Source organism: Lycium ferocissimum, chromosome 2 (assembly GCF_029784015.1).
Source record: "Lycium ferocissimum isolate CSIRO_LF1 chromosome 2, AGI_CSIRO_Lferr_CH_V1, whole genome shotgun sequence".
Classification (NCBI taxonomy): Eukaryota; Viridiplantae; Streptophyta; class Magnoliopsida; order Solanales; family Solanaceae; genus Lycium; species Lycium ferocissimum.
This window is the reverse complement of record NC_081343.1, coordinates 40391837-40419006: the sequence shown is the minus strand read 5'-3', so window position 1 is coordinate 40419006 and position 27170 is coordinate 40391837. Positions and strand designations below refer to the sequence as shown.

At 33.9% G+C, this 27170-nt stretch overlaps 3 protein-coding genes and 1 pseudogene across 3 annotated transcripts; 2 read left to right on the top strand and 2 right to left on the bottom strand.

Moving 5' to 3' along the window:
- Positions 1-7879: 7879 nt before the first annotated feature.
- Positions 7880-14713, top strand: LOC132037506 (cystathionine gamma-synthase 1, chloroplastic-like). Its single transcript, XM_059428040.1, has 11 exons — positions 7880-8393; positions 10669-10772; positions 10949-11022; positions 11154-11322; positions 11587-11646; positions 11751-11954; positions 12045-12131; positions 12852-12959; positions 13785-13880; positions 13981-14099; positions 14396-14713. The coding sequence occupies exons 1-11, from the start codon at positions 7979-7981 to the stop codon at positions 14517-14519; spliced, it is 1560 nt and encodes a 519-aa protein (XP_059284023.1). The 5' UTR covers positions 7880-7978; the 3' UTR covers positions 14520-14713.
- Positions 14714-16144: 1431 nt separating this feature from the next.
- Positions 16145-20074, top strand: LOC132037495 (SPX domain-containing protein 4-like; annotated as a pseudogene).
- A 1423-nt stretch (positions 20075-21497) lies between these two features.
- On the bottom strand, positions 21498-23812 carry LOC132037484 (uncharacterized protein At5g39570-like). Its single transcript, XM_059428024.1, has 2 exons — positions 22038-23812; positions 21498-21880 (listed from the first exon to the last, which is right to left on the bottom strand). The coding sequence occupies exons 1-2, from the start codon at positions 23298-23300 to the stop codon at positions 21803-21805; spliced, it is 1341 nt and encodes a 446-aa protein (XP_059284007.1). The 5' UTR covers positions 23301-23812; the 3' UTR covers positions 21498-21802.
- An 870-nt stretch (positions 23813-24682) lies between these two features.
- On the bottom strand, positions 24683-25342 carry LOC132047588 (proteasome subunit beta type-6-like). The gene has a single exon (XM_059438611.1). It carries the CDS (start codon positions 25340-25342, stop codon positions 24683-24685), a length of 660 nt encoding a protein of 219 aa, XP_059294594.1.
- Positions 25343-27170: the final 1828 nt, after the last annotated feature.

The window sequence follows — 27170 nt, the reverse complement described above, 5'->3', positions numbered from 1 at the left end:
TTTAAAGTTATATTGCAATATTTTTGTTAGGAACAATATTTTAAGTTTTTTGTAGGGTTGGAAGCCATACTGCCTATGGTACAATATTTCGCGTAGTTATTGGTTGTTAATGCCCCAAAAAAATATGACAGAGTCTAATAAACATTAGAAGCCAGCCAAAGAATAAGCAATTAAGTTATCTTTTTAGTCTTTTAGAACTTTTATAGTAGTTATACATTTTCATGAGCACATAGTTTTAATATTTTTTAATGTGAATGAATAAATTAAATATGACAATGTGTGGTAGCAATGAAATCACATGAGAATGTTTTCAAATGGTTGGTTGTAAAACTTATCAAATGCGTGTAATTTATGACAAAATAGATGTTATCCATATACAAATTAATTTTTATATAAGCAATTTTGGAGAGAGAAAATTGAGGATTTTGCAACCAAAAAAAAAAAAAAAAAAAAAAAGAGGATACAACATGGGAGTTGTTTCACTAGAGAAGAATAAGAGAGAGACTAGGATTGTATAGAAAGAATTCTTCTCTCAATTTAAAGGAAGTGGCGGGGTGCATGATAAATGCTAGGAAGTTAGCTAGAAAACGAAGCGCCCATTTTAAGCTTTTGTTTAAAATTTGGGAAGCAAATGAGGCAAGGGAATATAACAAGATATAAATTATAAGATATTACAAGAACAAGGTCATTTGATTCCCAGAGTAAATAGGTGCTCTAGAGGATTTAAAGCACACTAAAGAAAAAGCCCATTTCACTATATGTAACTATTAGGAATAGTAAAGGTGATGTGATACCTCTCTTTCACCAAGCAACACAATTATAGCAACACAATTTGTTTTTTCTTCTTTTTTGGCCTTTTCTCTATTTTTTCCTCCTCATTTATGTGATATAAAAATGCTCAAAAATCTCTCCTTTAACACTCTTAATCACGCTAAATAACTATGTTATAAAACTAAAAAATCATTTCGTTAACTCTCTTAATTATTATAAAAGTTTCCGACCTCCCTTATTTGGTTCTCCTAATTACACATCTATATTCAGAGTATTGAAGAAGGGTCATATTTTTCTTTCTAATAACGTAAATGAGGTATAAATAAGGATAATAAAGAGTCATATTTTTTCTTTTCTTATTCGATAATGAATGTGAATAGATGATTAATGTGTATCAAACCTATTATTATTAAAAGCCCAAAAAAAAAAAATCCCCTTTAGTGTCCCCACATCAAAGGAGTTATCTTTTGGAGAGTTATTACCACAACAATGTTGCAAATTGCAATAATCATTGTATTAATGTTGTTAAACTCTTCCATTTCCCTACATATTGAATATATATTTAAGGGCACTTTTAATACTTTTTCTACTTCTTCAACACTACATGCACATATTCTATTCGGAAATCTAATGCTTTGTTGCTCTCTGATAATCTCTATAGGATGAGAGTAGGTAAATACCACACCAAGTCACTAAATGGTATCATGACTTGTCTTTTACATTACATTTTCCGTCATGTGTATTAATTTTTTTTGTTTTCTATGATAAAAGCATAACCTCCACGGTAATGTTTCACTATCGCAACTTAATTCTTGCAATGCTCTCTTCAACAAATACCGGTATAAGAATGAGAGTTGAGATATGTGAGCTCTAATATTAGTGAATCTTACGCGATGCAAAGACACAGTAGATGAGCCTCAGTACGGGTACCGAGTATGAGAGAAAACCAACAAAAATAAAGTTCTCTCTAACTTTTAAATTTCCTGCATAACTATATTGGAATATAATTCAAGTATTTCCTCACCCTAATTTGCCGAGAATATATCTTTATTTATTTATTTTTATTACGGTCATTTGAAAGTCAGGTAATTTATGATCAAGTAAACTTAATGTTGTTGTTGGTTGAACCACTAATATTGCTATAATATTCATTGAATTTAGTATGAAGTTACAATAATTAAATGATCAATTTATTGGAACTTTTCATATCAACTTTTTTATGTTTTCCTTCTTTCTATCGGCAGTTTTTAGTTTGAAATTACAGCTTGAGAATATCTCTTTAGCAATTTTCCTGAATAGGCAATCTCAGGATCGGGACTTAATTTGTATTTCTGTATTTCTCTCTTTTATTACACTAACTACACTGCTTATTGCAATATTTATCAAATAGTGACATTAATTATTTAACAATATATTTTAATCTTTGTTTATAACAACATAAGCGCGGATAAAATTAACTAGTTTTATATCAATCACTCTTAACTCTGTTGAGCGGTACTGGAAAACGATTAGTTGCATAAAGGGGAAGACTAATGTGAGTCTCCTCATAAATCTTAATTTAATACTATATGATATAGTCTCCTTATTTAAGGAGAGGTCTTACTGTAGTTTGTTTTTTTATTTTATTCCCATAATAAATACGGGAAAGAGAAGAGGATAAGGGTAATGAGATCAAATCCACAACTATTGTTGTTGAGAGATTTCGTCGATATCACTAAACTATAAATCTTGATTCGGTATTTAATATGTTAGGTAATTGACTAATAAAGTGACAGTGAGTGAGAGCCCATTTTTAAATACGTGAAAGTTAAGTCTTCTTTTTATATCATATTCAATTTCTTTTTCGATTTTATCATTTGCTAATCAACGCGTACTAGGGCAATTTGGATTTGCTCATCACAACTGGGCTCATGCTCCTGCCAAAATATTTTCTATTTTAAAGCTCAAATTTAAATTTTTAATTATGAGTGAAGAGATTATAACTTTTCTTTCGAATAATCAAGTATAGGTAAAGACAGAAGAAAAGATTGAATTCTGGTTTCGAAAAGATTCGATTCCTTTTACACTAACCACCCTGTCAACCTTGCACACATGTCACTCTCGTCCCAGCTATTCATTTTTTGTCTCCTAGTAACTACTCCCACAGTCTCAAAATATTTATCGTCCTTACTAAAAATATTTGTATCAAATATTTATCATTTTATTTACCTAAAATAAAATTAAGTATCTTTTTTCCATTTTACCCTTGTATTAATTACATCAATGGGCTGATTTTATGAGTTCACATATCAACATTTAAGAAGATTCATCATTAATGGAGTAAATATTTATTGAGGAGAGAAAATATGATGAAATATGTTAAGAGGGTAAAATAGTCTAAGAAGATAAAATAGTCAAAGTGCTACCCTTATAAATGTTTTCTTAATTGGCGTGTAAATGAAAAATGCGACAAATATTTTGAAACGGAGGGAGTAGTAAGGATAATTATATTTAAAATCAAGAAGAAAGAAAGACACTTAAAGAAAAAGGTATTATCAGTTGAGTCTCCTGGTTTTATTTCTTTTTTTACACGGTCTACTTAAATAATGTCTGACTGTGTCTTTTTGTGGTTCAGTTTAACTCAATGTTTATTTACAAAGAAACTAAAAATCAACCAAGTTGGTTTTATTCACTTAAAATAAATCAAACCAAACGTAATACGACTCTATCGATTTTGGTTTTGTCAGTTCTATTTATTTATTTATTTATTTTTCTTTTGTGTGTCTGAGGGTTTAATTTTTGAGTTTGTACATTGAGTGACAAGATCTACATAAAATTTTGGCTTAACACATAGCCAGTCCCTTAAACTTGCCAATACATTTTGTTTGGACACACTAAGTCCTATTCCAATTGAACACCTCAAATCTTAATAAAGTATTTCAATTAGATATTTTCGGTTCTTTTTTTTTTTTTTCATTTGTCTATTAGATAGCTAAGTTAATAACATAAAATATCGCACCTCCTTTAGTTATACGTATCAACCTTAAATAGAGAATGCCTGACATTTTACAGCTTATTGAGACGAATGCGTATAATTAAAGGAGATGACATATTTTATGTGGTTAACTTAACTACCTAATAGACGAATGGAAACACACGCAATTTTTTTTTTAAAATTTGAATCGATAATGTCTAATTGGAACAGTTTATTAAGAATTGAGATGCTCAATTGAAATAGAGCTTTGTTCGAATTACAAATAAAATATCCTTGCAAATTTAAGGGGCTACTTATGGGTTAAGCCTAACAATTGTCATATGACTCCAATGCGCGCAAGAACAGTTTAGATAAGGGCAATAAACTAAGTACAGATTATGCGTAAATACCAAAGATTTCAAGCAAAATTATCATTTCAAGTAAGACTATTGTATATGGCTTTGAAGTTTCTCTTATCACCTAATATTTGTCGTTTGATCTATTTAAAGCTCACGCACTGTTTGAGTGATTAATTAATTAATTAATTAATATAAATAGTTAAGAAAAAAGAGAGAGGAGGGGGTGGGGGAGTAGCATGGTGAATTTTGTAAATCAGTTAAAAACTTAAAATTAGTCAAAATAAAAATAAGTAAATATACGAAAAGCCACAAAGACTTAACATATACATTTCGACATTTCTATAACGTCCTTATAAAATGGCACCTCACAACAAAAGCTAAGTTTTTTTTTTTTTTTTTTTGAAACTGATTTTTTTAGAGTCTTCTTTTGATCAAGTAGAAGTGTTTGGATGAAACTCTGTGGAGTACAAGCATCGGATGACAAATCGGAACAAGTATACATATAAAAAACTTTTCATTAATCGATACAATATAATCTTTCAGCGAAGAACTCAACTGGTACCCTTAGATCAGGATGATTACACCACTAAGCTCAGAGGCGGACCCATATGGAAGGGCGGGAGTGCATTTGCACTCGTTAGCTTCGAAAAATTATGTGTATATATATATATATATATATTCCTTGAGAAATTAATAAATATTTAATTGTGCACTGCTGCTTTCCTTACATGTCACCCCGGTCGAACCCGAATGTCCTTTTTAATTATTTTTAGGAAAACAATAAGGGTGAATGAGCTTGCCTAGATTCGAACCTGCACCGTTAACACATGTTGCACAGCCTTAGCCACTGAGCTATCTCTTTCATTTGATTCGCTATGTTAAATTTTATTTATTACTAAAAGCCTCAGCTACTTTCATTTGCTTCACTGTATTAAATTTTATTTATTACTAAAAAATTATGTTTGACTTATATACTTGTATTTTCGCCACTACTACGCTATTAGTGATCGATCCGATATGGTAATATCCCTCAATCGTCATTAAAATATTTATTGGCGTTTATATTAAGATAATGGTGCTCCCGCCGTCTTAAAATCCTAAACCTGCTTCTGACTAAGCTCATGTATCTACGAAGAACAACAAATTATATTTTCTAAATAAAAAATTATTGTAATGTTTAAAATCACGACAGGATCGAAAAGGGCAAGGCACATGGAGGCGCCATAGATATGGCGATAGTATCTATAATTGTGGTCAACACCATGCCAACAAGCCTACTAACTCGAACATGGTACTACACAATTCTTTCAGAATCATGGAACCACAGAAATTATAATGACACTATAATTTAATGAAACTTAAAATTTTAGTACCAAGATATACACATATTACATTTGTTATGGTGTGGGGTTTGAGTTATTTGTGTACATCTTAATTAATTGATCTAATGTTTACTACTTATAATTAGTGAATTTGTCCGATCATAAAACACCAATAATTTATTAAATATAATATAATAGCAGAGGTATTTTACCCTCTTTCAATATAAAGCACTTCCAATGATACGATGGCAATTTTCATACTTCAAAAAAATATTATATGTTAGAACTTATCATAAAAAGGTACAAATGACACGATTTTTATAAATGAACTATTTTTGTAAAGTTGTTATGTATTTCTTAATTAATCACTTTTTGACTATTTTCCGAGAGTTTCTCCTTATATTAAAAAAAATGTAAAATAGAAAGAAAAAAAGTTACACCCACTTCGCCGTTTTATATAAATATCCAGACATACGATTTGATTCCATAAGGAAAAATGTTTTGAATTCATATGAAGAACACACTATTTACTCTTGCAACTTCCACCGATTTTAAAATAAATTAAATTATTAAAACATTCTCAAAGTAAAAGAAGAAAAAAGAAATAAATATAATAAAACATAAATGTTTCTTCTTCATGTATATAAAAATTTAAATTACCTTGTTCTCCCTCCTCCCATGTTGCTCTGCATATTTTATGGTTGTTCTGAAAACTTAAACATAACAAACACCAAATAGAAGGTGTATTTCAATATTTAATATTTATTCCTTTTAAGCAGTCAATTATATATTTTGAAACTTGGTTAGTACTTAGCACACTTCCAACAAAGTCATAAAGTTACTAAGTAAAAAAATTACAGACTTATGACAATAAAAAATTTCATACAAAAATCAAACTAAGAGGAATCATCGAGAAAATTTACAAAAAAATAAATATAGAAGACAGTAATACAATGCACATACATCAATCTCACTATCTTAATCGTTTGAAAAAAGAAGAGCAAAATACGGAAGCAAGGCATAATTTCTCGAGCTCTGGTCGACATATCCACTCCTACAAGCCGATCACCACTTAAGAGCCTCCTCCTCCTTCTTCTTCAAGCCAAATTAAAACATAAATATAACAATGTAGTAAATATAACAACATTACTATTTTAAATATGGAATGAAAAGATAACCTTGGGTAAGGTCTCATGAAACATAAAATATGAGTTTATATAGAGAAAAATGGAGGAATGATATAAGCTATCTTGGACTTTTGAGTTAAATATTTGAGAGTTATGAATATGAAAATTTGGAAAGCATGAGAGTTATAAATATTATAAAGAGTAGAGATTGAATAGGTGAGTTATGGAGGTGAAATTTTAAAGCAAATAAAGGGGAGTGGAAAAAAAGGACAAAAAGAAATGGTAGTAAGTGCTACATCTATGTGGGAAAAAACGGATATCAACCTTTATTGACTACTGGGACTTTATTGGGCAAATCAAAGGGATCAGTTTTATCTTAATTGTTAGAGACATTTCAGATTCTTTTCCTCCACGAATAAGGAATTTAGCGGTGGAAGTTGGAACAATAATAGCTATTTTATTGTGAATTTGACTCGATAGCTAGTTTATATAGGTATGTGTAATGTAGTAAGTTAAAAGTAAACAATAAATTACTCCATGAATAAGAAGAGTGGAGAATTAATTGTTGAGACATTTATTGTTGTTATAATAAAATACATAAAAAGATGGGATAAAAAACAAAAAAATAGGAAAAAACTCAAAAAAAGGAGAAAAAAGATAATTGTGTTTCTAGGTCATAGAAAGGTGTTACATCACCTTGTCTATGCGTAGCTTTATATTATATATAGATATAGACTAATGTGAAGGAGGTGATAAAAAATTTATTACAGCAACTTATTGGGGACAAAAGAGTAAATTTAATAAACTTTATTGGGTTATTGGTTAAAACGTAAATTATTGACCGAACTGATAAGCCAATAGCATAGAATACGAAATCGTTTTTGAATGTTAAACCAATATTAATAAATTAATAATCTGTCCATCCCATTTATATGACACTCTTTTCATTTTTAGTTAGTTAAAAAAAGAATGACACCTTTCTATATTTAGTAACACCTTAACTCTAAAACTTTTATTTTACCCTTCATGAAATGATTTCTAGCCACAATTTTTTTGGCTTATTTTAAACCATAAGATTCAAAAGTTTTTCTTCTTTCTTTTTTAAATTTTCTGTCCAGTCAAAAACCCTCCTATAAATTGGAATTGATAGAATAAGTAATAGGACATTTTTACCCATACACGTCATTGCATTGATGATTGAATTGAACTAAACCCAATTTGGCCCAATTAATATAGCCAACTTGACCAACAATTAGGAGTATATTGTGTGTTTGGACCCCACCATTCCAGTGTAGAAGACGCCAAATCTCAACCGCGTGATTAGTATTTAAACTTTGTGTGGAAGACAATTCCCTCAAACTTTCTTTTCATTTTTTCGTGGCAGCGAGAAAGGCTCGGCCGTCGGGGTAATTACATTTTTGACCCTTCCAAAACCCATCATCCCCAATGGCCGTGTGTAGCTACACTAGGGCATTTCCGTCATTCGAATGCCGTTCGGAACCCGATTTCTCCGGCAGCTTTCCCCGTTTCTCCAGCAAGGCTAACTCCGGATCTCAGGTTCATAATCATGGTCTGTCTTCTCTGATTTACAGGTTTCCTCCAAATTTTGTGAGGCAGTTAAGCATTAAGGCGAGGAGGAATTGCAGCAACATCGGTGTGGCTCAAGTTGTTGCGGCTTCCTGGTCAAATAACGACGCCGTTCCTGAGTTCGATTCGTCCGCTTCTGCTGCCGTTACTTCGATTGGTATCACCGCAGATGATGAGGTGGTGGCTGATTGTAATGAGGATCAAAATGTACAGATTAAGGGTGTTAAATATGCTTCTTTTTTGAATTCTGATGGAAGCCTTGCTATTCATGCTGGTATGATTCATTTTACAACTCATACCTCTAGTTTGTTACGGTTTCCTCTTATTATGTTTTGCTCTGCTTCCTGAATAGCAATATTCTGAAAACTCTGATTATATATATATATATATTCTATTTTAAAAGCATGAATATAAATGTTAGTTGGCCAAAATATCCTTTAAATATTGAACGACTTTTATACCCTTTTAAGTTAAATTTTTTTCTAGAAAATAATATCAAATTGGGTAAAATTGTAATATTAACTTTTTTTCCATACTGTTTAGGACTTCGAACCCAACTGAAAAACTATCATATTAGGTTTTACTAAAAATCATGGACTTTAATTTTCAGTAAAGAATTGTTATTTCACTATAATTGTGAAACTATAATCCTAAATATCTACACTAAACAAACAGATAACATGCCTATGCTATATAGGATATTCCAAAAGCAACGGAAATTTAGATCTTTCATTAAATTAATAGTTAACATACTTTGGTGCCAAATAATTAAAAAGTATAAAATAAATTGGATGTTCTTTATATTTAATCTTTGGATAACCATGTTTTTTATGACACTATAACGAAGAAAATAACTAATAAACATCCGATTTAGAGCGCTATGTTATTTTGTTTAATCACATAGAGTTGTATGAATTTTTTGATTCAATAAAATAGATCAAAGTTTATAATATTTGTCAAATAACTAGGCATAAATTACTGTTTACTTTTATTTAGTTATTTGTGTTAGGGGGAGGGATAATTACAAAATCAACTCTCACTAATCACCACATGGTGAAGAATGAACTACCCTTCAACACCTATACTTTAATTTTATTTTATAGTCTTGGTAAATTTACTTAGTAAATTATATAATAACATGCAAAACATACATGATTTTAAGATTCTTTCACTTCTAGATATCAAGAAACTACTAAATCAGCTTTCACGTCAACCTCAGAAGACATAAAGCTCTTTTTTGGGTAAAACGTAAAACTAATAGAACTGTGAGAACATGAAATACCTACACTATCAAGAATAGAGATAACGTTGTTATCATCTTGAAATCTAAACAAAAGATGCACAAATTAATAGGAATCAGTAGTGGATTGATTTTATATATTAACGGAAGTTGTAATGTAATTAAAAGTAATATTACCCAAAAAAAAAATTGTGATAATGACAGGGAATAACGTGCAAGCGCACGTTCATAGAGACTAGTATATATATATATATATATATTGTATTACAAAATGGGACGATCCATCATCCATGCGACTTGATGAATATATTTGATGAAGGGGAGCCTTGGCGTAACTTGTAAAGTTCTTTGTCATGTGATCAAGAGGTCATGGGTTCGAACCGTGGAAAAAGCTTCTTGCAGAAAATGTGGGTAAGGCTGCATACAATACAATAGACCCTTGTGGTCCGGCCCTTTCCCTACCCCGCACATAACGAGAACTTAGTGCACCGGGCTGCCCATTTTTAATGGTCTAAATCAATATAGAGTGGATGTGATATAGATATATCTATAGCAGTTCAGGATTGAGGTGTAGTTGATTCATTAAATGAATGGTTTAAACTTACAGTTTACTTGACAATCTTGGAAGAGATGCATGCATGAAATATGTTTTGGGCCTTATCATTTTGTGTAGATGACTATCATACTGAAGGCTTAAGTTGAGGACAAAAATAATGTGACACTTAAAGCTAAAATTGGATAGACCTTCTGGATAAATGATCAATAAGGATTCAACATTATTTATCAGTTTGTCTGAATTAGCGCATAACTCTCAGTTCAATTGAGGTTCAACTTTGCACCGTCAGCCAAATTCTAAGATATTACGGTTAAAATGTCGTCTCAGCTGAAAAATATTGGTGTCTTGGCTGAAATTGGAGCTTGGATGATCTCTTCATATTTGCTTAATGCTCATTCCAAACCACTGTTTCTGACTTGGATTTGGATTTCAACACTGTTGATTCTTTTTTTCTTTTACTCTTCTGACAAACCACAGCAAATGACAGAAAGAAAAAGGAAATGTTGTTCCTTGAATATTGTTGCCTGAATGCATGAGGGTTCTTGGGTTGCCTCATATGAAAAGCAACCTTTTTATCAATAACATAGATGCACTTTTCTGGACATTCTCTACTTTGAATAAAGATTATTTCGATATATACCTTTGCACAGTGCAATTGATCTCAACAGGTTTTTTAGAGGATGGGGATACTATAGCTTTCAGATTGGCTGTGTGAATCAAGAAAAAAAACTTACGTTGTTTGTTCTTCTGCAGGTGAAAGGTTGGGATGCGGTATTGTTACTGATGCCATAACTACCCCAGTGGTTAACACATCTGCTTACTTCTTCAACAAGACTGCTGACCTTATTGATTTTAAGGTATTTACTGTTATATTTGATCCTTGAGTTGCTTACACAGTATGAATAAAAAATACAATGGCTCTCTAGTTCCAATGGCTTCCCTTTCGTACTGTTAGTAAGAAGATTGCTAGGCACATGTTTCAGCAAGCTGAATTTGTCTTTGTGATCAATTTCACCTTATGATATTTTGGCAGGAGAAAAGACGTGCAAGTTTTGAATATGGGCGCTACGGAAACCCCACTACTGTTGTTTTAGAGGAGAAAATAAGGTTAGCTTTATCTTTGGTTAATTAGTTTGTTTTCGTTTTCTATTTTGTCTTTTTATTTTCTCTAGTTGTCTTATGTGATTGGTACTTAAGGGGCAATTATTCTACTAATGAGGTATTTGTATCTCTAACAGTGCACTTGAGGGCGCTGAATCAACCTTGTTAATGGCATCTGGAATGTGTGCCAGTACTGTATTGTTGTTGGCCTTGGTACCTGCTGGTGGGCATATTGTAACAACCACAGACTGCTACAGGAAGACCCGTATTTTTATTGAGACAATACTGCCTAAAATGGGAATTTCGGTACTTCAGCTAATCCAAATGTTTAAGATACTAGGCATTCTATTTTTGAAGTTTAGAGATATTACAAGATTTCTTGACAAGACAAAACATGTTATTCAGAACTGAGCTACTGTTTTTATTCTTGTAATGAAAAAAATAGAATAAATCCAGTCCAGGTAACACTCTCCCAAAACTGCTGGCGAATAATATAGTTGAACCATAACATTTCTCTTTTGTTGAATTAGTCTAAGGGAAAAAAAATGCTGAAGTGTTTCATTATCACAGGCCACAATCATTGATCCAGCGGATATTGGAGCTTTGGAGTTGGCATTAAATCAGAAGAAAGTCAGTATGCAAACACATTGTTGCTTGTCACTCAACTATTATGACCTTAAATAGATAGAGTTGTGGAAGATAGTTCCCAATGACTGGCACCTTGTTCAATGCAGGTGGATCTTTTCTTTACTGAGTCTCCAACAAATCCATTTTTGAGATGTGTTGACATTGAGCTGGTTTCAAAGCTTTGTCATGAAAAAGGAGCCTTGGTTTGCATAGATGGGACGTTTGCGACTCCTCTTAACCAAAAGGCCCTTGCTCTGGGGGCTGACCTTGTTCTGCACTCTGCTACAAAATTCCTTGGTGGGCACAATGATGTAAGTGGCATTTGCTGCCAATTTAACAATTAAACAACTATGCTGCCACTAAGCACGATCAAACTGATTGCTATGCTGCACTTAATACAGGTTCTTGCAGGTTGCATTAGTGGTCCTCAAGAATTAGTTTCAGTAATTCGAAACTTGCATCATATCCTGGGTGGTGCTCTCAATCCAGTGAGTTTTCTTAATTGAAGTCTTGATTGACTTAATTCCCTGGCTTTCTATGCTGTATATGTATATGTAAATTTTGGTGAAGGAGAATTGCTTTGGGAGGGTTGGACTGAACATATTTTCATGGCGGGTCAATTTGGGCAGAGTCCAGTCAGCCCATCTAAAAATTGGGATAATTTGGACTTAGTATGTTGCCCAAATTGACCAATAAAGAAAATTGTCAAAATATTTTTAACTTTTTTTTGTTTCATATGTCTAATTTAGTCATACTAAAGGAAAAGTTATTAGTTATATTTAGTTATTAAACAAATTATAAGAAAAATAATTAAGAAATTAAAACTTAATTAGATTTGAGCATGTCGGGCTATGGCCCATTAGCTAGCCCATCTCGACCTAATTCAAATAACCCACCCATTTATTGGTTCAACTCATTTTAACTAGCCCAAATTCAGCACAACCCTCGTTTGACACCCCTAGTCATGTTGGTACGCTTACTTAAGATTAAATGTTCATTAGGTTTCTTTTAGTCTTGTTAGAGGTTATTATCCAGTAGAAAAATGTAAAGAACTTTTAGTGTTTGAAAACCTAAATTTTAAGTATGGGCGACAGGTCTAAATGGAGTGACATGGATATTACAGCGTAGTTGTTGATGTTGTATGAAGTGTAACTCGCATTTTAAGCTTGTATTTTGAAGAAGTCTGATTCAATTTTTCCATCTACCAGAATGCTGCATATCTTATTATCCGTGGCATGAAGACGCTGCATCTTCGTGTACAGCAACAAAACTCAACTGCATTGAGGATGGCCGAGATTTTAGAGGCTCATCCCAAGGTACTGTAGGCTTCCATCTCTGTCAGTCATGGTTTGAAATTCACACTTGGACCAGAGTACAACTACCTAATTGTTATTCATGAGATTTTATATATATGAGAAAAGTAAGAATGCTCAACTTGATGTTGGTTAGAGTAAATGCCAATCTTATGAGCATAACATTGACATCATGGTCTAATTCTAGGTTATAAAAACTGGTTTAATCTGTGAAGGGGTTGGAAAATAAATAAGACGCTGAAAGCAACTAACGAAGAAGATGGCAGTCTGCTGTTTTCAGCCATTATTATGGGTGAACTTTGTTAAGCCAGATAAACTGGACGGTCTTTTCTCTGTCACTCCTTTGCACCTGTAGATTGTGCTGTAAACATCACAAAGCTGTACTTTTTGGGTGATTCAATTTTTTCTTTCCTTCGTTCATTGACAAAAATTATTCTTACATCCATGCTTGCAACTTCTGGATGCTTCATTGTCTTCCGCAACGACAAAATGAGCACTCACCAAGGAAAATAGGTAGGAAACAAGAAAACAGTAAACAGAAGAGGAAACATTCATTAGTGTTGATCAGTATCCTCTTACCTATATACACATCTTTTATTTTCCTTGTACAGTTATACTCCCTGTACAATCCACCTTAACTCATGTAGCTACTTCATCCTAATAATGCATGATTGGCTCATTAATGAACATATAAATGACTGTCAAGCCACACTTCTAGCTTTTCTTTGAGTAGTTACATTAAAGTTAAGAGGTCTAGTTTTCCTGCGTTTCATTTAGATCTCTGCCAGTTCTGCAAGTGCTGTCATATCTGAAAAGAATGAGTTGCAGGTGAAACATGTCTATTATCCAGGCTTGCCAAGTCATCCGGAATATCATCTTGCAAAGAAACAAATGACTGGATTTGGTGGTGTGGTCAGTTTTGAGGTCTGTATTTTATGATGAATCTACGATCTTTGGTTAACCAAGTATTCCTGTTATTTCTCTCTACCTGCAGTAAATTAAAAGGCTATATTTTTTTTATTAGGTTGATGGAGACCTCCTAACTACTGCAAAATTTGTGGATGCTCTGAGGATTCCCTATATTGCTCCATCATTTGGAGGCTGTGAGAGCATTGTGGACCAACCAGCAGTAATGTCTTACTGGTATGTCAATATTCTACTATTTCATAGTTACTTATCAAAAAAGTATATTGTATTCTAAGGTTGGCGGTATCTCAGTTTCTCCCTTTAGCTATTTGGAGCATGTGTAGTGAAACTCTAGAAACTAAAAAGCTTTGATATCAACTATTAACATATAGTGTGTTTCAAAGAGTCATGTTTTATATTAGGTCATGCAATTATCTTCCATCTGTAAAAGCATCCGAAGTTTTCAAGATAAATAAGAAATGAAAAAATTGGAAACTTGTGGATAACATGCGTGATTTTCTTCCGGAAAACAGGGATCTTAGCCAGTCTGATAGAGCCAAGTACGGGATCATGGATAACTTGGTTCGGTTCAGCTTTGGAGTGGAAGACTTTGAAGACGTGAAAGCTGATGTTCTTCAGGCTTTGGAGGCCATATAGGCTGTTTCACATGCAACAATTCTTTTTCTTTTTCCTTTTCCTTTTCCTTTTCCGTTTTCCTTCTTTTCCGATGGTCCTGTCTTGATTTGGTTGTTCGTACTTCTGTTATTGTTGACTTCCCTCATGTGGCCAATGGTTTGAAATGTAATAAAAGGATCATCAAATAGATGATCCAGTCCATTACATTATCTGGATATTTTCATGTCGTTTTCCTTAGTCCTCAATTTCTTCAAGGACGTGTACTTCAAATGGGCTAGCTGTGGTAGTAGGAGGAGATTTGTTTGGAAACTTGACTAAGCAAATATGAAAAACCAGTGACAGTGAATTTGGAAGGGATGTTGAACTAAATGAGGAACGGAGGACGAACTAGGTACTTCAAGATAATTTGGTCAATATTTTCTTATGATACGGTTTGGGAAAATTTAGTGATAAACTGCCTAATTAAAGAAAGTAGTACTTGTTGAATGCGTCAATTATTTTCATAGATCGTTTTAAGAATGCCTTTTTTAAAATGAATTTGTGTTCAGTGTGGGAGACTTCTACAGTTAGCACTAGATTAGAAGTCTTGATGTTTCAATAATGTTTGTTCTTTCAAATAAGAAATCTTTCAGACAAATTTTAATTCAAAAGATTAATCCTTAATGAAAAAATTTGCAATTTCCTATTATCTGAACCATATTTACAACTGTAAAGAAGAATACAGGTCAAATAATTTGCCAAAAGTTGGTTAGGAACGGTATCTAAACGATTCGCAGTGTTCAGACTCTAGCTAAAGGACCACTTATCTACATATGTAAGGTTGCTATTCTTTTTTGAGACTATCTAGATTATTGATTGACCTGAAGTCGAGTTTTATGGCAGCAATTTCCTAAATTTGTGTTCTATGGTTGTTCCTGCGTCTCTTGGAGCCTGGGGGACAGAACAGCTAAGCTGACATGACACACTACCAGAATCTGTAATCGAATATTCTTTCAGAAGCTAGTACGAAATTCTGAAGTTATGGCTTTCCGTAATCGGCATTGCTAAAAGTTTCACATTTAAAAGTTAAAACTTGTGATTATTTTTTTTATAACAAAATTTGAAAATAGTATTATTTGTGAATTTTACTCATATTTTCTCTCCTAAGATAATTGGACATCAGAACAAAAAAGGTCCGGCCGGGCCTATGGCCATTGTTGCCAATTTCTTGTTCGACTGACGGATCTTTATTTTAGTTGTTTGAGACGTAGTAATTGTTGTTATATTTAAAAGAGTTTAAATTATATAATAACATAAAAGAGTTTTACATTATCAGTAGTAAAATCTTATTATAACATATGATTTAATCTATTTTTATTACATGATAATACTTGTTATGAATACTTAGTGACTATTGTAGATAAGTTAATCAGATGGTATAATAAGTTAGATACAGTGGGTGTGTTTGGTACGAAGGAAAATAAGTGATTTTTTTACTTATTGCTTAATGTTGATACGTAAGCAAAAAAAATATTATCTCAAGAACATTTATATGTAATATAGAAAAATACTATAAGAATGAGATGGAGTGGGGAGTGGGTGTTTGGGGGTGGTGAGGGTGGATAGTGGGAAGACCACTTATGGAACTTATTTTCCCTATTTTAGGGGAATCATTTTTCTCATTTTCAAGAAACTTGTTTTTCAAAATATTTTGACCAACCAAACACGGGAAATTTGGTGGGTGAGCGAATGCATATCCTCAAAAAGACTGAGCTCAAAATTGCTAATTGGTTTAAGATGTTACTCGCAACAGTTTCTACTTATTGTCGCCAATGACTGGGATTTCTACATTCCAAAAGCAAAATTTTGTCTCCATTTAATGCATTAGTTATAAACTACTAAAATTGAAAGATTGGTGATATGAAGTAGGGGAAAGAATTTAGCATACGTATGGAAGAAAGCCTAGCTGAATGGAGGGAGAAATACTTGTGTTACAAGCCTTTGAAGAAGCTTCTCAAACACAAACTTGGTTTATCAGAATTCTGAATGAGGAACTTGACAAGTTCAACGATTTCTACGTGGATAAAGAAGAACACTTCATTATCCCCTTCCACGTTTCGTTTTTAAGGGAAAATTACACTTTACGTCTATTTTTGAAAATATTTACGCCACATAGCCCATACTTTGTCTATAAACAGCAGATTTAGCCCATATTTGTGTAACCTTTTATACACTTTATACAAGGGCGATACATCATGTATAATGCTTTTCCCCAGGTATAATGTTGGATCAAATTGTATATTTTTGAAATATCCCTTTTTTCTAATCCTCCAATGCTGTTTGTATTATTTCATCTCAATTTTACTTCATTTCTGAAATTTTAATTGCCTGTAATTTATTTATTTTACATAAAAAAGTTTCATTCTTTTGATGTAAAGAGATCACGTGATTTTTACTTGTGATTAGTTTGATTAATGTAACTTTAACAGATTTGTACAGGTGATAAGCTCAGCTTACAGTTTCCTGCATTTCAATCAATCAGTCAACTGCGCTGAATTATGGTTTAGTTGTGATCAACTATATGAATCCTTTATATCCGTTGTGCTTTGTTCAAGTTCACAAACCGAAATTTCATCAGAATTTTTACATGTTATCTCCATAAATTGGATCACATTGTTAGCTTTTGATGGTTCTGGGAATGTGAAGGTTTTTAAGAATATATTTCTGGTATTTACATGTCCTATTATTCCTAGATTGTTGTTGTAAAGAGGGATAACAGTACTGCCACTTTTGTGAGTTGGACTTAATACTTGGGTGAGACTAAGGGTGGAGGAACTGAAGATTAGGGACTCTTAGATGGTCCAAGAGGACAACAAATTTGGTAAAATCTCTTTTGGATGTTTAATATGTTGCTACAGTATGAAAAATTTGATGGACGATTAAATGGATGTGATTGGTGAACGTGAAGCTAAGATTATTTAAGAAGCAGTAAGGTGAGACGGCAGTGAATCTATGCGTAAGTTGTGGCAGAGCTACAGTTTCATTGCCCGACTAACAACAATCATGGCTGCTGCACAGTGGAGACAGCGTGGTGTAAATGCAGTCTATGTTATTGGGTTTCGCGATGCTTGAATGACTGCGGTTAAGTGTGTTATTTTGTTGTAGAGGCTGAAAGGAACTTGTGGTGGCCATTTCAAAAATTGTGGAGGCAGAAACCAGAGAGTGAATTAGGATGCATTTTCAGTTCGGAACTTATGGGGGAATTTTCTGAATTTTGACTCATAACCCTCTATGAGAGTTTAGAAGGGGACTGAAAATGGACAGTGTTTTCTTTTTCCTTAACTTGATGGAGAGGTAAAGATAGGAAAGGATGCAAGAATGAGCGCATAAGCATATCAAATGTGGAAACAAAATGAGAGTCATCATATAGCAGTTCATATTTTATTGAATTCTCATGTCTCAAAGACATTCGTAATAGATAGTTAGTCTCAAACTGCATTAATGTGGATCTGATCTTTTCTTCTCTACTTAACAGGAACTAAAGGAAAGAATTGAACGTGTCAAGGAGAAGAGTGACGAAAATGGAGTTTTTGAAACAGACAACGAATTCAGCGAAGAAATGATGAGCATCCATAAAGACTTTGTTTCCATTCACGGGAGATGGTTCTTCTGAAAAATTATAGCTCGTTAAATTTTGCAGGTAAATAGAAATTTTAATCTGTTACTTTTCACCTTGCACTTTTGATAATAGTTACCATTGATGAGTTATATGTATTTCCAGCATCATAGTGTCTAAGGTTTAGAAGAGAAATATTCTTTGTGTTGAGCCGAGGGTCTTCCGAAAACAGCCTATCTACCTCACGAGGTAGGGGTAAGGTCTGCTTACATTCTACCCTCCCCAGACCCCACTTGTGGGATTACACTAGGTATGTTGTTGTTGTTATGAGAGTTGACCACGTTTGCCAAGTAAGTTTTACATCATCCCTTTCTTCCTCTCTGTCTCTACACACATCAGCTACTGTTCCTCCTGAAAGCCTTCCCTTTCTTTCATAATCTTCTTCTTCCACCTAGTCCTCCCAACACCATTCTATTCCCAAGCCGCACATCTCTTAGACTCTGACCCTACCTTCTCCACTGTTATTGGATCCTTCTTCCCTATTCGGTCTCTTACAGGCAGCTCATCAAAATACATAAACTGAGGTAAAGACGCAGCTTAATTTCTTAAAAGTCTGGGCAAAGGCTGCATGAAAGATAGAATGGAATGCAACTCCAAAACAGTGTTAACTAGTACAAATTTATTGCAAGTCTTGAGTTGCTGTCTTTTTCCCCACTTCACCCCACATTTTCATGCAGTTTAATGTGTTAACACATTTCCTCCATCTCCAAGTTTTCGTTTTCTCCAATACCCTTTCCATTTTCTTCTGACGATTCTTTCTTCCTCTATTCTAATTTCTTCTACCAGTTCACTTTTTCTTTTCGTTTATGTACATCATTTTTTTGAATTAACACATTATTTGAAATTTTCAAGAGCCTAGTAGTTGATACAACAAGATGGTACGGTCTTGGGATGAGACAAAGAGAAAATAGAGGAGAGGATCGGAAGCTGGGAGAAGAAGGAGAGAAAGATGACGAGAACACGTGGTGTGGGGATGGAAAGGGAGGGGGTGTTGCAAGGAGAAAGGAAGAGAAAGTACGAATGCTTTGATGAGGGACAATGGCTGATGGGTATTAAGAGAGATGAAGAGGGGGTGATGTAAAATTACAGGAACTACTAGCTCCACTTGGCAAACAAGGAAAACTTTCACATATCTTGAGTATAACACAAAATAAGATTTCTTGATTTAGAGGTATAACTACTTCTGGTTGATTTCTGCTATCCGATCTTATGTGAGGTCAAGGTATCTACTTTAACAATTTTTTCATTAGGACTTGTTAAGATCTTGAAGAAGTATGATAAACGAACTGGGGATTGTTGTGTCTTCCGTTCACACAACTTGCTCTTCATCAGCCGATCTTTACTACGGAGCCTCTGACGAGATTAGTCCATGAGTGTGAGGCTAATCTTGATGTCCTATTTCCTTTGGAAGCAGAAGTTGTTGAATCAGCTGCCCCTGCAGATGAGCAGAGAGAAACTTCTTCTTATGCCTCCAATGTTTCCCCTGATACGACAGTTCCTCTGGAAGAAGAAAATGGGAATATATACCGAAGCAAACTAAGCTGCAATAAGAGCCATTCAGGGACTAAAGAAGGCAAGCTCAACATATAACCCTCTGTCATTTTCATCTATTTCGGGGAACCAAGATAATGACAGCCGAGGTGCTGTAACAGCAGAAGAGTCTGATTCTGACTCGTTGGTTGCCTCTCAGGATGGTGTAGAAACGAATCAAGAGGTTTCCAGTTCCCCATGATAGAGTTGACCCATCTTGTTTTCTTATGTTCATTAGTGGGTGTAGTGCTGAAACTATGCACTTTCTGCTTTGTGTACTATAGGTCTGAATAACTGCTTACCCAATCAATAATATAAAGGAATAAACTCTGCATGTTCTGGAAATTACGAAAGCTTGATGATCATCTACAAATGCTATCTCTTACGGCAATTTTTAAGCGTTATATTCTGCCTGTTTATCATGGCTTTTTTTGCTTTCGTTAGTTTCATTTTCATACTGCTTTGATCAGCTTGTCCTTATCTGACCTTTTTTGGTCATGTTTTCTCTTGAGCCAAGGGTCTTTAGGAAACAGCCTCCCTTTTGTAGTTGTTGTGTTCTCCCTGTTAAGCTGGAGAGTGAATAAATTATTTCCTATGCAATTTCTAGTCATTTCGAGCTCTTCATGGATCAGTCATCAGTATATATGAGCATACCGAGTTAAGTATCTTGGTGATTCCTAAACTTGTCCACATATGCCCCAAGTATCCGACAGAATCCAGCAATTAACCTGTCAATCAAGTTTGAGTGGAAAGCTGGAGCTGCTACCAAAGGATGGTCGAAATTTTGCCAAGAGAGGCCAGATAGAAGTAAGTACTTTTAATTCTTTTATTCTCTCACTTCTGCATCTGTGAAATTGTTTTCCATTGTTGCTTCCTAGCAAGGGGAAAAGATTAGTGAGTAGCTTCTCAGCGGACCTATGTGGCAATTCTATCTTTGTTGCGTTAGCATGTGTCTTCTTCAGCTGCATCTTCCTCAAAAGATGAAGTAGGTAACTCATTTTATAATTACATGTCATTATGTATTAAACTTTCAAATAAATGATAAACAAAGAAGTGTCATAACAGGACTGACTGTTTTTTCCCTCAAATTTTTTCCATTGAATTAGTTTTCATTGCAGTTAACCTTCTAACTTTATAATGTGCCTTTATTTTATCCTTTTACCATTTTTGTCAAGTATTGATTTGAAACAAATTGGTCGAAGAAGTTTTTATGGCATTTCTGTAACGAACCAGAATTCTCAACATATGCCAAATTACATGATAATACTCAAACAATAAGAAATCTAAGGATAGAGATAAGAATGGGGAGAGAAAGGGGATGAGAGGAGTAGACATTTTCCTCATACTAAGCATAGTCCGATTTTGCTCTCACAAACCGCTATTTATCAACCCGGATCCCAAACATAGCCACTTAATCTGATATTGGGCTGCTTTGCCAATACCATTACAGGCCCATTCATAACAATTTCCATATGACAGTACAATAAGAAATCAATGTAAAAACTCTTGAAACTTTGAAAAGAGAGTAAAAGAAGAAACGCTTTTCCTCTGATAGCAAACGCAGAGATAAGACATATAAGATCCCCAGTTAGTATAGTTTGTGAAAAATCATCATTAATGCTCTTGAAGAATTCTACTTTGGCCCTCCTAGTTGGCACAGAATACTCTAATAGCTTTTACCTTGAATAATCCTTTCATCTTTTGTATATATATTGTTCTTTCCAGCCAAATGACTTTGCAAAGGTCACAACTTAAGCTTTTAATATTGATGTTATAAAGACACAACAAAAGAGAACCTTTTATGGCATAGTATTGCCTGAACAGTCTGGGATTTTATTTAAGTAGAGAAGAGCAAGATACCTACTACTAAAAAGAACTACCAACACTTTCTTCTCTGAACAGACAAAACACGACGAAGACATGCCAACTTTTATTTACTAATAATTACTAGTAATATGGCATTAATCTGGAGCAGATGACAAAAGCACTCTACTTAATCAGCAGTGTTTGCAATGGAACAAAACACTGTGAAGACATGCCAAGTTTTATTTACTACAACTTCTATTTACTAAAACTTCAATAAGGCATGAATCTGTGACGCAGGTACAAAGCACTCTGCTCATTCATCAGAGTGTTTGCGATGGTGGCGATGCTTACGTTGTTTCTTCTCCTCGTCCTCCTCAGAGTCATCATCACCCTGCCAATTTATCAGATCAAATCAATGGAAGCTGAATAAAATCTTGGTTGCATGCTGCTGAACACAGATAAGCTAACTAAAAGCACAAAACTGAGTTACATTCCATTGTTGTTATGCTATTCAAAAATAAAGAAGAGTAATCTAATCAGGTACTTACATATTTCTTGCGACCATAGCCTTCATCATCATCGTCACGCCTCCCATAGCTGGGCTTTTTGTAGTCCTCTTCCTCAGACCTTCCATAACTAGGCCTCTCAAATGTTGATGTCCCGTACCCTTCGCTCTCCGTTGTCTCATAGTTTGAACGCCCATAACTAGTTGATTTCTCTCCATAGCCATACCCACTGTCCTCTTCCTCTCCGTAGTTTGTTTTCTTCCCATATCCACTAGATCCATACTCATCAGAGTCGGTCTTTCGCCCATAACTTGACCTGTATTCTGAGTTTTTCTCCTCGTCATCACTCTCTCTTCTGTTCCTCGATCCATAACCGGATGCAGTTTCACTCCCATATCCACCAGATTTATTTCCATAACCAGACCCGTATTCCGAACTCTTCTCCTCGTACTCACTTTTTTTTCGATATCCTGATCCATATTCATCAGAGTCAGTTTTTCGTCCATAACCAGATCCGTATTCTGAACTTTTCTCTTCATACTCACTTTTCCTTCCATAACCTGATCCATACTCATCAGAGTTGGTCTTTCGTCCATAACCAGAACCATATTCTGAGCTTTTCTCCTCGTCCTCGCTTTTCCTTCTGTGTCTTGATCCATACTCATCAGAGTCAGTTTTTCGTCCATAACCAGACCCGTATTCCGAACTTTTCTCCTCATACTCACTTTTCCTTCCGTAACCTGATCCATACTCGGATTCAGGTTCTTCATCATTTTTGCTTTTCCTCCCATAACCTGATCCATATTCCGTATCAGGCTCCTCATCCTCGTCGTTCCGTCCATATCCAGATCCATGTGCCTTTTTGGGTTTCCCGTACTCAGTCCGGCTTCCATACCCGGTTTCATCAGATTTAATTCCACTCGCACCATACTCGCTTTCTCCACCATAACCTCCACTAGGACGATTCATTCCAGGCCTGCGACGAGGCTTCTCATCTTCATCCCCATCGTTAGATGGACGGGAAAGCGAGGGACGGGTCTTAGGCTTGGAATAGCTCTGATACTCATTATCAAGAGCTTCATCAGCATAGGCTGAGGGTTCTGCAGAGGAAGTGTAATGGGGACGATCATAGTCGAAATCATCAGACGTTGAGGACGTCGGAGGATAGCAAGTTTCCTCGGAAGGTGGAATTGGCCTGCCATATGTCAATGAGATATCATATCCACCACCATAGGGAGTCTGATCATACTCGTCGAATTCAGGGACATCGTCACTTTGACGGTGGCCTCTCGGGTAGTAAGACATGGTTTGTGGTAATTTTCTTGATTATTCTCTAAGCTTAATTTCCTCTTGATTAGAGATCTGAGAAGGTGGAATGCTTACAAGAAAAATGAGCAGTTAGTCGAAACATAAAAGGGGGAAAGACAGTTAGAAGTCGTTGGAGTAGGAAACAAGGTTGTTATTTGTGATCCACATTATACGCAAGCCTGCTAAAGTCACTCAAATTCACTGTCCAGATTTTATGTTTTGTAGTGTATGGTAATCATCACTTGGAGCTATTACAAAATCCTATTATTACATCTATTATTAGGGAATACCATCTGGATTATTTTATGACCAAAGAAAGTTAGAAATTAGTAGCGTAATTCTTAACTTTCTTCGGTCATAAAATGACTTATCTGGTGCGAGTAAGTATTTGTTGTTATATGATTGAATTCATAAATCAAAATTCCCCTTATTCTTTGAATTAAATTATGGTTATCACCTGGCATGAAAGCCTCGCTTAGACACAAACGCAGTCACCATTAAGAGTATTCAATGAAAATGAAAGTGAAAAAAAATCACACCAAACGACTAAAATTGACTTGATAAAGTATGATATTAATATCTTCTCTTTCCCCATGCCCCAAAGTATCTTTTTAAAATTTTATTTGGAATTTTAGAAAACCAATTATACTTTGCTTGATTTAACATAAGACGAATTAGTCAGAGACCTACCCTATAAGTTCAATAGGAGAAAAAATGATCAACGGAAGTAATGCTATAGATCTATTTCAGACTACGATACATACAATCAGAAAATTACAAAACTGCTAAAAAGGGGACTAAGCACAATTTGTTGTGTATTTAGTTTGATTTGATTTAGCAAACTATCTTCGTTTATTTAATTTCTTCTGAAGCAAAAGCTACTAAACCAAACTCAAACACTGGGAAAATTTTATGGTTGGTCATCCAGGTTCATCTTCATTTCACAAAAGTCACTTTCCTTTTTTATTGATTACATAAAAATCATTTTATTTTACTCGCTATCACAAAATAACTGTAGACGGATTTTATAAAAACTCCACCAAAAATGTGACCGTGGCAACGTATTAGAGCTAAAGTATCCGATGAAAATAGATAATAAAGCTTGCATCGTTTCTCTGCTTCCACGAAAAAACTATGAGAAAAGTGAGTAATTTCAATACAAATAAATGAAAACCTGTAACTAATATTCTCATCAATGAGTTGTAGTACAAGAATTGACACTTAATGAAGTCAGGCTCAAGCATATTATTTATACGCAGAGAAGAAAATAACAAGTACGTAAAATAATGGGATGATGATTATGAATTATGATATTAATATTTACACATAATCTTGCAGTCACTTCTAAATTGCCTTTGTAACTATCCAAAAAAAAAAAATTAAAAACCCTCGTTGATTTTCAGCAAAGAAATTAAATGCGCGCGTATGCATTCGAGATGAGCCCTCTCATTCACATGCTCCAATTCCAACGCTTCTTGCCTAATAGGAAGTGTGTCATTAGGGTGAAATACTCTCGTAACTCCTTTCGAGTTTACACTTGCAGTCTGAACACCACAACTACTAACACCACGTAATGACAACGCCTTTAACACCAATTCCTCGGCTTCTTCTTCATTCATCCCTTTTTTCCATTCTTTCTCCAAGAAATCATTCAAATAAGTTACCCCATACCCTTCAACAGCAAAATTAGACTTTTGCATAACCACCCCACCGTAACTTATCTCATAGATTTTATTTCTGTCACCAAGAATAAGCCCCGTTTGTAGCATATTTTTCTTGTTGTTATAAGTTGATAACATCGTACCTATAGTTTCAGCCACGACCATAGTGCTTTCTTGATCACGAATAAAGTTGTGAGCATCTTCTAACAGGATTTCTGTGTGTGCTTCTAGTGCATAGTGACATGAGAAAATATTAGCACTTAGTTGTGTGATTATGTCAGTAGAGCCAAGAATAACACCGTCATTATAAGCGATGCCGATGATTGTATTGGTGTTTGAGAGGTGGGGCTCGTCTGAATCAACGATGAATAAACACATACTTAATGTGTTAAAATAATTAAGGAACACAAGAAATTTTAATGAGAATGATGTCTTGGTGGATTTAACCGAGGGGAGTAGTTTGTCTATATAAAGAGTTAACTATTATTAATAATTGATTTGGAGTGGGAAATAGTATTGTTCCTAAATTAAATAGGAAAGGGAAAACGTACGTAGTTCTTTACTTAGTTCAAGTGGGATTATGAAGAGAATACTTGTTCAAGTAGGATTATGAGGAGGGAGAGTTTCCTTCAAAAATATTCAACAGTTTCCTAAAACTGAATTAGGGGAAATTTCAAAGACGTTCTTTTATGTTTGTCAATTTTTATTATTCGCGTGACCGAGTAATCTCGTGATCAATTCTACAATCCAGTGCATTTGGTTATTGTTTTTTATTTCGGAAAAAGAACCAAATTTCATTCATGTACTTTGAGAAATTATGTACTTCTTCCATTTTTTTTAACTAGACACTTCCGTTAAAAAAATATTTATATACAATCTTAGTTGTTTCCCTTTCGACTTTAAATCTTAGCATCCAAAAAGTCTATCTGTACAAACGATCTATGCTTGTATTCAGAGTTTCCCTGTGTTTTTATTTTACTGAATTTCTCATGTTAACTATGCCTTGAAAATCTTAATGTGACCACTAGTATTTTATGTAAATGATATGTGTAATATTGAAACAACAACAACATATCCAGTGAAATCCCACAGTATGGGGTCTGGGGAGAGTAATATGTGTAATATTGAAAGAAAATAATAAACCTATCTTGATTAGCTAAAATGAAGAACGAAAAAGAAAATTTTATTTTTAATATCAGAAACTAATAGAAAGAAACAAAAGAAAGTATATTTATTCACGTTTAAGTTTTTGAATATAATTTTCGTATTTTAGCTTTTTTGATCACTAATGCCCCTCTCCCTAATGGAGCAAATCCCTTGCCAGCAGAGGTAAATTTAGTCTATTTCCATTAAAAAAAATATCAAGTAAATTTTATTATAAATTTTCTCTCTAGGGTATGATTATATTGGCATCACAATATAGGGGTTGATATTCATTATTTAATTGTCCTGTTGGGCATTCTATAAAAATTTCAATTCACACCTTATATCTCATCTCTTCTATTTTATATTACGATGTCTGATTTACAAAATTTAAGATATTAATCTGACTTATATAATAATAATAATAATAATAATAATAATAATAATAATAATAATAAATGAAAGGTAGAATATTTATACTGAAGAAAGTCAATTTTTTTTTTCATACCCAATCATATAAAATTAGATCCAAATGATTGGAACGCATTATTATAACTCCCTCTAGTTCAAAATAAGTGTCCACTTACATAATCAAGAAGGAATTATTTCTTCCAATTTTTTTCTATTTAGATAAGTGAGTTTTTATGTAATAAAAAAACTATATTAATTAAGATAGTAGTATTTTATTAAGGCTAGTTTACTCAAAATACCCATTTTTCCTAAGAGTTACAGTAGTATTTTTTTAAGACATGTGACATAGACTAAGTAGAAACTTATTTTTAATACAAGGGAGTAATATTTTAATCATTGTTCAATTGCTATACATATTGACTCTAGCTAGCAGGACGTTCATTAAACTTGGTCGAAAGAGGACAATTCCTTTGACCACTTCGTTTATCATCTTTTGTTGCTTCTTCCTTTTCTTTTATCTTTTTATTTTTCGATTACTTTTAACTCCACAAATAAGAGAGTGTTTGATGAAACGCAGCAGTGGACACATAATCAACTGTGATACCACTGACATGTTGCCACGTCGGACCAAAAAAGGCACATGTAGATATGG

What these genes read in the sequence shown, in the direction of transcription:
- LOC132037506 (XM_059428040.1), top strand. Translation starts at nt 7,979, where the DNA reads ATGGCCGTGTGTAGCTACACTAGGGCATTTCCGTCATTCGAATGCCGT. An exon ending in TGGCATTAAATCAGAAGAAA is followed by an intron (nt 11,647 to 11,750) that starts GTCAGTATGCAA and finishes TGTTCAATGCAG; the next exon opens with GTGGATCTTTTCTTTACTGA. An exon ending in TCCTTGGTGGGCACAATGAT is followed by an intron (nt 11,955 to 12,044) that starts GTAAGTGGCATT and finishes CACTTAATACAG; the next exon opens with GTTCTTGCAGGTTGCATTAG.
- LOC132037484 (XM_059428024.1), bottom strand. Translation starts at nt 23,300, where the DNA reads ATGTCTTACTACCCGAGAGGCCACCGTCAAAGTGACGATGTCCCTGAA. An exon ending in GCTATGGTCGCAAGAAATAT is followed by an intron (nt 21,881 to 22,037) that starts GTAAGTACCTGA and finishes ATAAATTGGCAG; the next exon opens with GGTGATGATGACTCTGAGGA.
- LOC132047588 (XM_059438611.1), bottom strand. Translation starts at nt 25,342, where the DNA reads ATGTGTTTATTCATCGTTGATTCAGACGAGCCCCACCTCTCAAACACC.